The 12725-nt window shown below is 44.8% G+C and overlaps 1 protein-coding gene across 9 annotated transcripts in view; it reads right to left on the reverse strand.

The window, feature by feature from the left end:
* The window catches only part of LOC147443073 (uncharacterized), a 224755-nt gene that overhangs the window by 140465 nt on the left and 71565 nt on the right, over positions 1–12725 (reverse strand). For 8 of the 9 annotated variants that reach the window (XR_015190226.1, XR_015190227.1, XR_015190228.1 and 5 more), the window contains exons 7-8: positions 4321–4424; positions 3067–3123 (exon numbers count right to left, since the gene is read on the reverse strand). Coding sequence is in view for 4 of the 9 variants with exons in the window: in XM_086529008.1 (XP_086385134.1) it covers positions 3067–3123; positions 4321–4424 (161 nt within the window). In the remaining 5 variants the exon portion in view is untranslated. The remainder of the gene's footprint in view (positions 1–3066; positions 3124–4320; positions 4425–12725) is intronic. The other variant, XM_086529007.1, reaches the window with a different exon arrangement.

Genomic DNA, 12725 nt, shown 5'->3' on the forward strand with positions numbered 1-12725 from the left:
CATAGGTCATTTTGGCCTTTTGAAGACGTTAATATATCATTTCATCTCTCTCTCTCTCTCTCTCTCTCTCTCTCTCTCTCTCTCTCTCTCTCTCTCTCTCTCTCATGCAACGCCAGATGGCAGATTTTCCCGCAAGGCAGGCTCGAGCTGCTCGGATGCCAACCGGGCTCATCAAAATCACCTTAGCCGTCATCTCTGGAGACTTGAACTCTATCTGGTAGTACCCTCTCCCAACAATCTGAACATCGGTGATCTTGCCCACATCGGAGAGAAGGCGGGCCTGAAGTAAATCCCGAACCTCGCCCTGACTGGGTCGAGTGCCTATGATCTTGTAGATAGCCAAGGTGGCTTGCAAACGTTCGACGCTCGAAATGCAACTCGGTTCTCGAAAAGCAATCCCCCGGAAGAGATCTCTACATAGAAAATCCTCTCTTCCAATCCTACACACAAAAGAGGTGTGTTCTCGGGTTCCTTCTCGTAAATCAGCCCAGTCTACGACGTTTATGGGCTGAAAATAGAGAAAAACAGCAGCTTGTCGCGATGGAAACACGCTCCGTAGGCACTTCTTCGCGAGGGAACTCGCGCACTGGGTCTTGGCGACATCTGGTACACTTGGGCAGCCATGGGCATCACCGGCAACGTCTTCTTTGCGGATGAAATCTGCAGCAGCATCTTCTTGCAAAACACTGATCTCCCCTCTAAGAGAGGGAGTGTGATGCTTTTATAGCTCCCTGGCCACGACAAAGATAGCAGAGCATTGGCTGCTCGCATAGAGATCGCGGCCGTTTTTCTTTTTTTTCTTTTTTTTTTTCCTCTGCTGCCTGAAAAAGAGAGAGAAAAATTGATGGCTGGTTTTTACTGCTTAAATTAATCATAGCCTGCACACTTTTAAGTGGGCGGCCGGTCACCTTTTAAAAATGGTCTGAATCTGTCCAAAAACTCAATAAAACCTTATAAGTTAAAAACAATGCTTTCACAGCACTTCCAGGCGTCCCTGGATGCAATCACATGCACAGTTGCAATGCAGCATAGACTTCCTCGCGGGAAAGCATCTGCTTTCCCGAAAAGCAATTCGCTTCCTTAGAAAGCATCTTTTTTTCCTCAAAGTTTTCTATAAACCCATCTTTATTCAAGTGCTTGCTTTTCCTTGTGCACAATTCTAACACAGTTCGGAGATTCTTCCTAACTATGGATATTCCCTTTCCGATGCACACGTCACCCACCTTATGACGCATCAAGAATACCCATCACCTAGTCCTTTCCTACCGAACTTACAGTACAATCTCCTTCGCGATGCTCTATGTCACCCATCCTATGACGCATCAGAGATGTCCGTCCACGGATGGTCAGATACTTCTTCCCGATGCTCCTTGTCACCCATCCGATGTGACGCATCAGAAGTACCCGTTCCTGGTGGCCTTACAGATATTCCCGTTCACAGTGCTCCCGTCATTACTCTGAACGACGCACTAGGAATACTATGTGCTCGGATATCTCCAGTGAGAAAAACACTCACTTAAAATTCCAATAATTCATTTAGAATTATTTTTCTTGGTGTCCCAAGCGAGAAAACGCTCTCACTTATAAATCCAACAATTCATTTAGAATTATTTTTCTGTCATATAAAGCCAATTTAGCAACAGTCCCCTCTCTCGGCTCTCAGTTCAACCAATTCTCTCTCACGATTTTCTTGCTCTGGTGTCCACGAAGGCCGTGCAGAGGCTGCGAAGCGCGCGGCAAAGGTAGAGTGCAGCCATAGGAGTTTGTGTGCATCCCTGTGGGGAATAGCCGCACTCATACAGGCTGCCCACGAACATTTCAGCACTCTCACGCAATCCAGACGCAGATTTCAGCCAAGGAGAACTCGTTTCGGTATCCCTCATGCGAGCAAATATCAGTAGAAGCTTCTCCCACGCAGAACATCCGAGTACAAAACAGACACAGTTGTTTTCGGCTACAGGTATAATGAATTTCAGCCAATAGGCTTATGAAACCATGCATCTTTATGCATTAGAAAAGTATTTGGGAGATGAACAATGAATTCTATTTCGGGTTCACTTGCTTGTATTAGTTCAGAAAGTAATACAAATCTCCTTCAAGGGGAGGGGGACCAGCCCATCTTCTGGTCCCTAGTGCTATGTCGATTTTCTGCATGTTTTCTCAATTTTGTGTCATGCGGAATCCTAGGAAAAATTGTAAATAAGTTTTAACGTTTTAAGTGCACGCTTCTGTTTCTATGACAGGGTCTCTAGGTGGAGGACGTACTCTACACTAGTTGAAAAAACCCAGTGAGCTGAACTGTCCATTCTGGTCTCTTGCACCATCTCTGCAGTATGCGCTCTCCAACCTGGTAGATCTCTAGGAGGAGACAGCCCAGTTGTCACTAGCTCTGAATCATCATGAGGACTCACTATAGTGATTTGCTCATCAACATTGAGTAGAATACCTAACCAGAAAGAAATATTAACGTCTCTTAAAGCCCAAAGTAGCCATGAGGCCAGAACAAGGTACCGTGATGATGATATCTCTCATCATAAAGTGTCACAATAAAGAGAAAATCCTAACTAATATATTGGTGTCTTGTAGAGGCCAAAGTGGCCCATGAGACCATAACAAGGTACAGCTGACGATGATATATCTCATCATAAAGTGTCACACTAAAGGGAAGCATGTGGGTGAGTAATGGGGGTGATATGTCCAACCCTTGAAAAGGGTCCCCCCTCCCCCATTGGGAGGTGTGTTGTAGCTAAGGCCTCAGCCCTAGAAGCCTCTGATTCTAGTTATGAAAGACCCCTGACAAATTCTAGCAGCAGGCCCCTAGCTTGCCCAAACAAGAGAGAGAGCATGCATTCACAATCATGTATAAAGAGAAAGGGAGGGCACACTTACAATTGGATCCAATCCAAAAAACAAAATTTTTATCAGACAGTACATTTATATCGTGATTCTCATCAAATTCTTTTGATTCATACATACTCAATATCAAAATGCTTACACTCTTTCAAGACAACCTCTCATAAGACTCGCTTTGGTTTTTGAATATAGAAGCAAGACAAAGTAGCTTACAAATTCAAAGAGTTTTGATTCGATTTCATGCAACTTGACCCTGAGTGCTTCAAACTCCTATCAATCCAGCAATGCATCAAATGGACCATCCAAAATGAACAACTTTCAATTAGTTAGCATACCATGGAATGCTCCAGATTCTAAGAAATTATATAGCAAGTTTCAGAAAATTGATCTCTGGACTTACACTACCACTATCATACAACATAGATAAGACTGTTAATATACTTGGAAAAAAGGCGACCTTCAATCAATTGATGAAAGTAAAACCACTGGATGTACCCTCAAAATTTAGGCTTTTGTTTCAGATTGCTAAACACGATCATTTCATTAAAATGTTTACGCCAACGGCCAATGCTTATACATGGCACGTAATAAGAGAGGAAAGTAGTAATGACCATGCTCCATATTTTGAAGGCCCCATGCCAGACAGTATCACTCAATTGTTCTACGCATTGATGAGCAACTCCTCGATTTACAATCCTACTAACAAGACATTCATCAGTATGGAAACCTTTTGTTGGCTTTTACAAGAATCAACTGGGCATCTATTCATTGAAATAAAGACATAAATGGGAGCTATGAACTAAACGAATTCTGGCTACTTTTAACAGAGGATAGGACACAAATGCATAGAAAATCTTGCTATTTTGGCCTTAGTTTTATTGGATAGTGTGTTTAGTGAGACGGATTTTCAGTAATTCAGCGATGCTTAGATTTATGGTGCCTTTGCCGTACTATTGAACATGAGGTAAGGAGAAGGGTGGGACTCTCTTGTAACACTCTTTATGCTGCGACAGATGAAAAAACATAATTTTACAAAAGAGTTTGATGAAACTACATCTTTTGAGGTGACAGATCTAATATTCATATCCTTCAATGATTCTTTGCAATTTGGCACACTAAAGCATCTTTAATTAATTCTGAAATCTGGTCCACAAACCAATAAAGCCAATTAATGACAAGGTTGACACAGATGCAAACCCTTTGATTCAATCAGCAGCAGCGGTGCAGCCCATGCAAAGACAGAAGAAGTTTAGGTTTTCAAGATTGCTGAGAGTATAATAGTTGTTCATTGTTGTATAAATAAATAAAGGTTTGTTGTTTTTCACTTCAAGCTGCTAAATGTCCAAAATGTTTTTTATAGTAGCATGCTTCATTAACACTCATAGTCAACTATCACAAGGATGATGAGCTACTCGAATCCATGTTATTAGTTGATCACATATCTCTTTAGAAGCAAACAAATGTTACCTCAGAGATTTGGCCTTGCTTTTTGAAGCTATTGAGCAAGTTTGTCTGTGTCAGCTCCATTTTTAGCAGCTTTTTCTCACTTTCAAGGACTTGAGTCTTCAGCTCTTAAGAGATGCAAATAGGCAGGCCATGTTTAGCAACACAAATGAGATAGATGTCAAGGAAAAATTCTACATAAAATTGGAGTAGCTTGAAAAATGGAAAAAATTTGACACTAACTCAAAATGATTATCACCTGAGAGTCGTCTCAAAATGACTATCACCTAAGCGTCCTATGCACAACCAATTAAAACGTCTACAACGAAGATATATCGAAACCACCAGATCCCCTACCACTTGAACTAAATTCTTCGAAACTTACTGACCCATTCAGCTCCTCCAAAACATCTACAACTTCCTAGAGTGGCTCATAAGATTTAGACGTTGCCTTCCATCAACAAGCACCACACTTGCTCATAAGAGATGACATACGCGAAGGGAATATGCCGAACCATTGTAAATATTAAATGGGTTGAGAGAGAAGCTTTATGGTGAGCATATCATCGTAGCCCAATCAATTTGAGAATTACATTTATGAGACTAATTGATTTCCTAAATTACACCAAAAACAACGAGCTTTGACACGACTTACACTAACTCCATGTTTGAATGATCAAATGGACATTACCAACTTCTTCAGCGATCGAAGTATCCACGCCCTTAGGGAACCCGATAACTCAATGGCCGATAGAGAAGTAGCGTCAAGCTTGGCATTCTGCAGTTGTGGTGTTTCATCAAAGGATGTGACTATTAGTTTGAAGGTGTCTCTACATGTGGTCGTAGGTAAAGGAGACTTTGTATCACATTGTTAAATCAAGCTTGGTGCAGAATCCCCAATATAGCACCAGCCTCCGTCCTCAAGCAAGCTTGGTGCAGAATCCCCAATATAGCACCAGCCTCTGTCCTCAAGCTTGGCATTCTATACCATTAGTCATGTCCCATCATGTAGAGACACCTCCTTTGAACTAGTAGTCACGTCCTTTGATGCAGCTTGGCATTCTGTAAAGCCGCAACCATTAATGAAGAGCTGCATCCTTCGACATAGAGCTGCACCCAGCCGACACGCCATGTCCCTTGGTTGGTGACTCTTTGTGACACGGATAAATAGTCCATATCATGATAATATAGTCACAAGTGTGACATTTCTTCCCATTTAAAATGAGAGGCTTGGTCAAACAAATGTAAGTGGTGTTGACAGAATTCTTCAAAAGAATTCAATCCTCGAAGGCTTTAGTCTTTCAGCTTTTTGGAGCTTCAAGAAACTTGTGAGCATCTACTTCCAATGAAACTCCTTCGCTTTGAAGATTAAATCCATGTCATTGCATCATTCAAAGATTTCTCAAATTTATCTCCAAGACATTGACATTGCTGTTCTAACGAGATTGTTGGACTAAGACTTCAGCCTGAAAATCTTGCAACTGTGAAGTATTCCAGGAAGAGGACAATCTTGCAATTGTGAAGTTTTTAAGGAAGAGATTTCTCTACTAAAGGGGATATGGGATGTAACAGTTCAGGCTGAAAATCTTGCAACTTAGAAATATTGGAAATCTTGCCAAGCCCCTCTTCCAAGAGATTGACCTCAACTTCGGGAATCACTAGGGAAGAAGAGCCCAACGAAGAAAATTTCAGATTAGAACCCCAATTATCATTCAACAATAAATCCCAAGTTTCTTCAAAATCATCGTCAAAAACTCAAAACTTCATAATTTGCAATTGGCACATAAGTGCATACTTCTACTGCCATTATGCTGCCGAAATTGGGCTAGAGTAGGGAAATTTCAGCCCAATAAAAGTGGGACAGCTTGTAGAAGATTACAGAGCAAGGCGCCAACCTTTGGGGCCAACAATGTGTCACTGTCTACTTGGGAGCACTCTAGCTACCAAGTCGTGGATTGTTTTGAAATGGTGAATTCCAGCAGGTTCATTTGTGAAGTTTCTTAGTGTCATAAAGTGCAGGGAAATTTAGACGACATAATTTTTGGGTGAAAGCTAAAGTTTTGCCACCCTTTAGTAAAAGACTACACGCTGGTTTCATAGTTCCGTTGCCGGGACTGCATCACTTTTCCCTCAAGAAGTGAGCCTTGGTCTGTTTTGGGCAGATGATACTAGAGAAAAGGGCTCTTCTTCACAGGGTAGACAGGCTATTCCTATAGTGTGTGAGGTTGGCAAAAGTTCACAGCCACTACTGTCTTTACCCTTTATTGATATGAATGTGTCTCGGAATCAAAGAGCAGGGATTGGGCAACAAGAAGAGGATGTGTTCAGGACCCAACTTATCACAATTGTAACTATGTTCGATCAGTTAATGCAAAATCCCAGGTTTATGGAGTTTTTGCAACCTCCTTCAGTGTCACACCAAGTTAAGGAACACCCTCGACTTACAGAGCATGTTGAAGCTTAAGCGCAGGTTCCTAATGTGTCCCAGCAACACAGGCAGCATTTACATGTTGCGTAGTCACTTGAGGCTTCAAGGAAAATCCGTTCTGTCCATGAACAGGTGGCTAGGACACCAATTTCTCAGGCTATACCAACTAAGCTAGCCACCTTTGAGGGTCCAAATGTTGGTCTAAATGGGCAGGGAACTACTTTCCAGGCTATGCATTAGGTATTTCCACCACCTACGGTACACCCTGGGTATTTTGGAGGTGGATCTGTGTTTCAAAGCATGGCTGATTATGCACCTGGAAACCAGCAATATATGCCAGAACAGTGTTTGCGGGTATCCAAGGCATGATGCCAAACCCCATGTATAGTAATGATGGCTTACAGCCAGGGTTTCAAAGTCCTCGCAGCCAGTTTGGGATGCCACACGGAAAATTTTTGTATGGCTGGTTTTACAATCAGCAAACAAATATGGCACCAAGAGGCCATAATGTTAGTGGCCAAGGAGTAAAGATGATTCCAACCAGTGTACCCATGTTACAAACACTCCCTAATGACAATTTGATATATACCACCATGTGGTGCAGCTGTAAAGTTCGACACTTTCAGTGGTTTCGATGACAAGAGGAAGGCTCTTTCCTTTCTCCAGTAGTTTCTATCTGCATATGTAGCGGGGAATCTTACAGAGGCTTCGAAGAATCGGAAAGCTACCACTTTCTTTCAATGGTGGGCAACTTTATTACTGCCAAAACAACCACTGGCCACATGTGTTTATTTCAAACAATACTTTCAGCTGTCAAATGAGTTTGAAGTTGATGTTATGACAGACTTGCAGCGTGAAGGGGGTTCAATCAAAGAAAAATTCAACAAAAAAGTCCTTTGCAAAAGCGACTCTTGAAGCTTCCCAGGTGTCAGGAAAAGCAGAGAATGCTAAAGGCTCAATCGAGTCTTCTGGAGGACAGGCCAAGAAACAGAGAAATCCTTTTGTGCGTAAGGCTTCGCATCAAAGAAGACTTTGATGCGTGAGGGTAAATGCTTCATTTGCAAGCAGCCCGGTCACTTTGTTGCGGATTGTCCAAAGAAGAAAAGGCTAGCTGACTCAAATCATAAATGACAAAGAGGATAGGAAGGGAAAGAAGCCCAAACCCACGGCCAGTTTAGTGCCAGATATGGTGGGGGATAAGGCAAACTATGATGCCAATGCGCTATGCAGAGCGTGGGGTGAAGTCAGGGATCAAACGACACTTAATTTCTTTGATCCAAGTGCAAAGGCAAACTTTATCTCGCCAAAGTTGGCTATCAAGTTGGGCATTAGAGCTGAAGAGATGGATACACAACTGAGGCAGGTTTAGCATGTCCTGGCCATTCACAGTCTGTAACTCACATCATTGGCAAGTTGTGTGTACACATTTAGTCTTATGTAGATACAGAAGAGTTTTATTACATCATGCCATTGGAAGGGTGTGATGTTTTGTTGGGAATTCCGTGGAGTGCTAGATGCTTTCAATAAAAAGGTCACCTTACAGCATAGGGCCAAGACTCATATCTTGGATGTAAAGCTAAGAGGAGAGTCTATCCCTATTGTATAAACTTTTGCTATCACTTCTGTAATTAAAAATCATCTTTCTACGTACTTGATTTTTGCACGTGATGTTTCACATAATTGTCAGTCAAATTTATCTTTGTTACACAAAGAAAGGTCAGCTTTTTTGTGAGAGTTTAGTGACTGTTTTTCTGATTCATTATTGTCTCATTTGTCGAGGGAGAGGCCTGAGGATCATGCGATAGATTTGGTGCCACGTTGTAGCCCACCAAATAGGCCTCCATACAGGGTTAGTACAACCCAGCAGAAAGAGATTATGGGCCAAGTAGAGGAGCTATTAGAAAAAGGGTTGATTAAACCTAGTTCTTTGCTCTCCAGTGCTCTTAGTGCACAAGAAAGATGGTTCTTGGCGCATGTGTATTGATTATCGTGCATTGAATAAGACCACCATCAAGAATATATTTTCTATTCCAAGGATTGATGATATTCTTAATCGCATAGAGGGTGTGGCAATTTTCAACAGAATAGATCATAAGAGTGGATACCATCGGATTCGTATAAGGCCGTTTAGAACGACATTTGGTCTGTCACAAGACGGGCACCACGTGCCGATAGAAAAGAACAGATTGAACAACTTTAAGCACTTCAAATAACAACCGAACTAAAAAAGATGCACGATACGAGACGGGGAGTGGCGAAGTTCCACCCCAAGAGAGCACTCCTATCGGTATTTCTCAATTATTGTTCATTCGCAAAATACAACAGCCAAGGAGCACCTCCTCTGTAATCTGCACGTTGAAGAGTGCCAGAGAGGGCCCCCAAGGCTCATATTTAAAGGCCAAAAGCCTAAAAGCATCAAATATGGAAAGCTACCCCAAAAAAACAATTTTCTAAAATTTTGAGATTTTCCTAAAAATCCGCCACGAATTGCAGAACATCCGTACAAGTGCCACGTCATCATATTTTGATGTGCAAAGTCTTCTGAGTGTGTTCAGCTTTATTTTTAATGCCGTTAAGTCACTTGGGCCCCATCCGACGGGGTCCCGTAAGTTGGAGGGAACTCTTCTTTAAAAATTCGCCACTCGTCGAGACTTTGTAAGTCTGTAAAACTTCTTCTTTTTTTGTTGCTTCTACTTCTTCACTTAGGGTTTAGGCCCCTCGGTCGAGATTTGCAAGTCGGCTCTGTTCTTCAATGGCTTGACACGTCAACAATTTGTGACATCCCCCTTCTTGAAAGAAAGTAATCGTCCGCGATTACAGCATATCTGCAAAATAACTCAAGTTAGCTCAAAAAATTCCGAGGGTCATTCCGAGGGACATTCCGAGCAACAATCAGTTTGCTCTTTTCTATGTTAAGGAGTTGGCTTCTCCTTTCGGCTCTTTTGATCAAGGAGTTGGCTTCTCCTTTCGTCCAGATCGTAACTCTTGATATTCCGACGTAGTGAAATTAGACACCACACCTAGACCACACTGATCTTCCACGAGTGTCTTGATGCAATAAAATTACATACACACGCAATCTCATCCAATTAGGAATATTCAGTGGTTGGCACATCACAATGCAACACAAATGCTCACATATGCATGTTACAAACACAATAAACAGCGTCGCTGAGCACTCCCCCGAGACAAACGGTCTGCGGTATGAAGCTACTCAACGACTACCTCGTCACTCCCCCCGCAAATAACCGAAAAAGGTCCGGGCCATGAGTTTAGAGGACTGGTACAACCAAAAGCTCCCCAAACCGCAGCCTGCGTCGCTTGGAGGTTCAAGCATACAACCAAACGCTCCCCAAATTGCAACCTGCGTCGCTTGGAGGTTCAAGCATACAACCAAACGCTCCCCAGACATCCCATCTGCATCGTTTGAAGGTTTTCTAGCATACAACGAAACGCTCCCAAGACATCCCGTCTGCGTCGTTCCGAGTTTTTCAAGCTATGTGTCAGACAATAAGGGCAAGTGGGAACGGTATTTACCTCTGCTTGAGTATGCATACAACAATACAATGCATTCGTCGACACGCAAGGCGCTCTTTGAAATCGTTGAGGGTGACAAAAAGGTTCCTTCCATTTTGCATACAAAAGGTAAGATGTTTGAAGCAGATCGATATGTAGAAAATATGGATGAAATGTATAAGAAAATTAAGCTTGCATTGGAGAAGACTTAAGAAAAGCACAAAAGGGCTATTGATCGTCATCAATGTGAATTTTTGTTTTCACTTCGTGATTGGGTTCTATTGCGATTTGAAAAGGCAAGAGTAAAGAAGATAAAGGGCAACGAAAGGTTGTTCCAAAGCTCAATATGCGCTACTATGGGTCTTTTCAAGTGATTGACAAGTTAGAGATGTTGCATATAGGCTGAAATTTCCGAACAATTGACAGATTCATAATGCGTTTCATGTGAGTCTTTTAATACCTTTTGTGGGTGATGTGCCGGAGGATATGGCAGTCGAAGATCAACCTGAAGTTGAGGAACATGATGAGATCTTGGTACTTGAGTACAATTTGGCACATAAAGCCAGAAAAGTTAGCGAAAAGTTGCAAGATGTTATTTGGTGAAGTTCAAGAACTATCCAACTAGGGATGCAAAGTGGATGGAAGAGAGTGAACTAATCGAGTCACCAGATGTATTGCAGCTTTACCTTGAAGCCTTTGGTTTACAACCCAAGTATTCCCCAACTCAAATCATCTCACTAGAGCAAAGGTCAAAGGTTTTGACACATGCTCAAAAGGGGGGTGGTGCTAGAGCTAGAAATTTCCATGTACCCACGGAATCAGTGCAATAGTAATGTACATTGCTTACAAATGTTAAAGGTACAATGGTCAAATCTATGATAGACAGGACTAACAAAAGTGTGAAGATTTGATAGCTGGGAAAGGACTTGCACTGTCGATTGCGGGCTCGTTGCTGCTGCTTTACTTGCGCACGCCATCGCTCCCCCCCCCCCCCCCCCCCCCCCCCCCCCCCCCCCCCACCCCGCACCTCAGCCCGCTCCCTCCCCCCCCTGCCCTTCTGCCCCGCTGCCCACCCCCGCGCTGCCTGCCAGCCTGTGCCGCCCCCTGCCAGCCTGCCCGCTGCCTGCCCCGCGCTGCCTTTTAGCCACTGCCGCCCCCGTCACCCCCTCCTCCTGCTCCTGCCAGCGCTTCCACCTTCCCCAACCCGCTGCCCCCCCCCCCCCGGCCCGTTCCCGCCCGCCTCGGTTTCTCCCCGTCAACCCCAATTCGGCCTCCTCGGCATTGCTTCATTTTTTGGGGCAGTGTCTCTTGCGCCAGACTGCAGCGTCCACCTGTCGACCTCTTCTTACGACACAGCAGTAGACATGAATGGAGGCTCCAGCTTCGCCACAGAGGGACTCGCCAAAAGCCCCCTCGCCCGACCCCGCTGAGCCCACCATTCGACTTGCTCTCTCGTCGATAGAGCAAGCGAGCCTTGCCGCAGAGGTAGAGAGGTTGCAGGCGACTTCGATCATCTGCAAGATTCTCGGCACCCGACCTAGCAGAGGAGAGCTGCGAGACCTTCTCCAGGCCCGCCTCCTCGCAAAGGTGGGCAAGATCTTGGATGTCCAGATTGTCGGACGGGGGTACTATCAGCTCGAGTTCGAGACCTCCGAGATGGCGTCCAAGCTCATAGCTATGAGTCCACTGGCCATCCGAGCATCACGTGCCCACTTTCGACAGTGGCGACATGGTTTTGACCCGACTTCGGATGTTCTAGTAGAGGAGGCAGACATCCCCATCTCAGTCTGCTTTCCAGGTTTACGGAGGGAGTACCTACCACTTCTTTCCAAGATCGGCTCCGCCATCGGGACTGTCCTAGAGACACCCTGTACAGCAGCATCAGTAGCTGCCAAGGCAGTTGGCATCCCCTCAGTTCGAGTTTTGGTCAGAGATACCCACACGCTCCCGAAGGTCATCCTTCTGCCTCAGGTGAGTGGGAGTTGGTTTAGACAGAGTGTGGAGTACTCGGGCCTCCCGAACCACTGCTTCATTTTCCGACACATGGGCCACCAAGCGAAGGCCTGTCCACGGAGAAGGCCGCGACCTGCACCACAGCCTCAACCCCAGCAGGCTAGGGCTGGGCCGCAGCCACAGTCAGCGGCACAACGCACAGATTCAGAGCCACCCTCCGAGCCTGGGGCTCCCGCGGAGGAGGGGTGGCAGCAGGCCCGTGGCCGTGGACGCCAGGGGCCACAGCGACAGCCTCGCACTCAGAGTAGCCCTCAGGTGCCTACTCAGCAGCAGTGGGTTCCCACGGGGAACCGCTTTGGTCCTCTTGAGCAGGAGTCGTCCCCTACGCCAGCCTCCACCTCCGCTTCACCCTCGACAGCCGCTCCCCCTTAAGAGTTCCCCTCCTCCTCCTCATCCTCCCCCCCGCCTTCTGCTCCCGTCGCCTCTACACCTCGCCCCTCTACCTCTGTCGCCCCACCCCCCCCCCCCTCTT

This window comes from Adiantum capillus-veneris, chromosome 14, assembly GCF_014529385.1.
Source record: "Adiantum capillus-veneris isolate H3 chromosome 14, ASM1452938v2, whole genome shotgun sequence".
In the NCBI taxonomy this organism is placed as follows: domain Eukaryota; kingdom Viridiplantae; phylum Streptophyta; class Polypodiopsida; order Polypodiales; family Pteridaceae; genus Adiantum; species Adiantum capillus-veneris.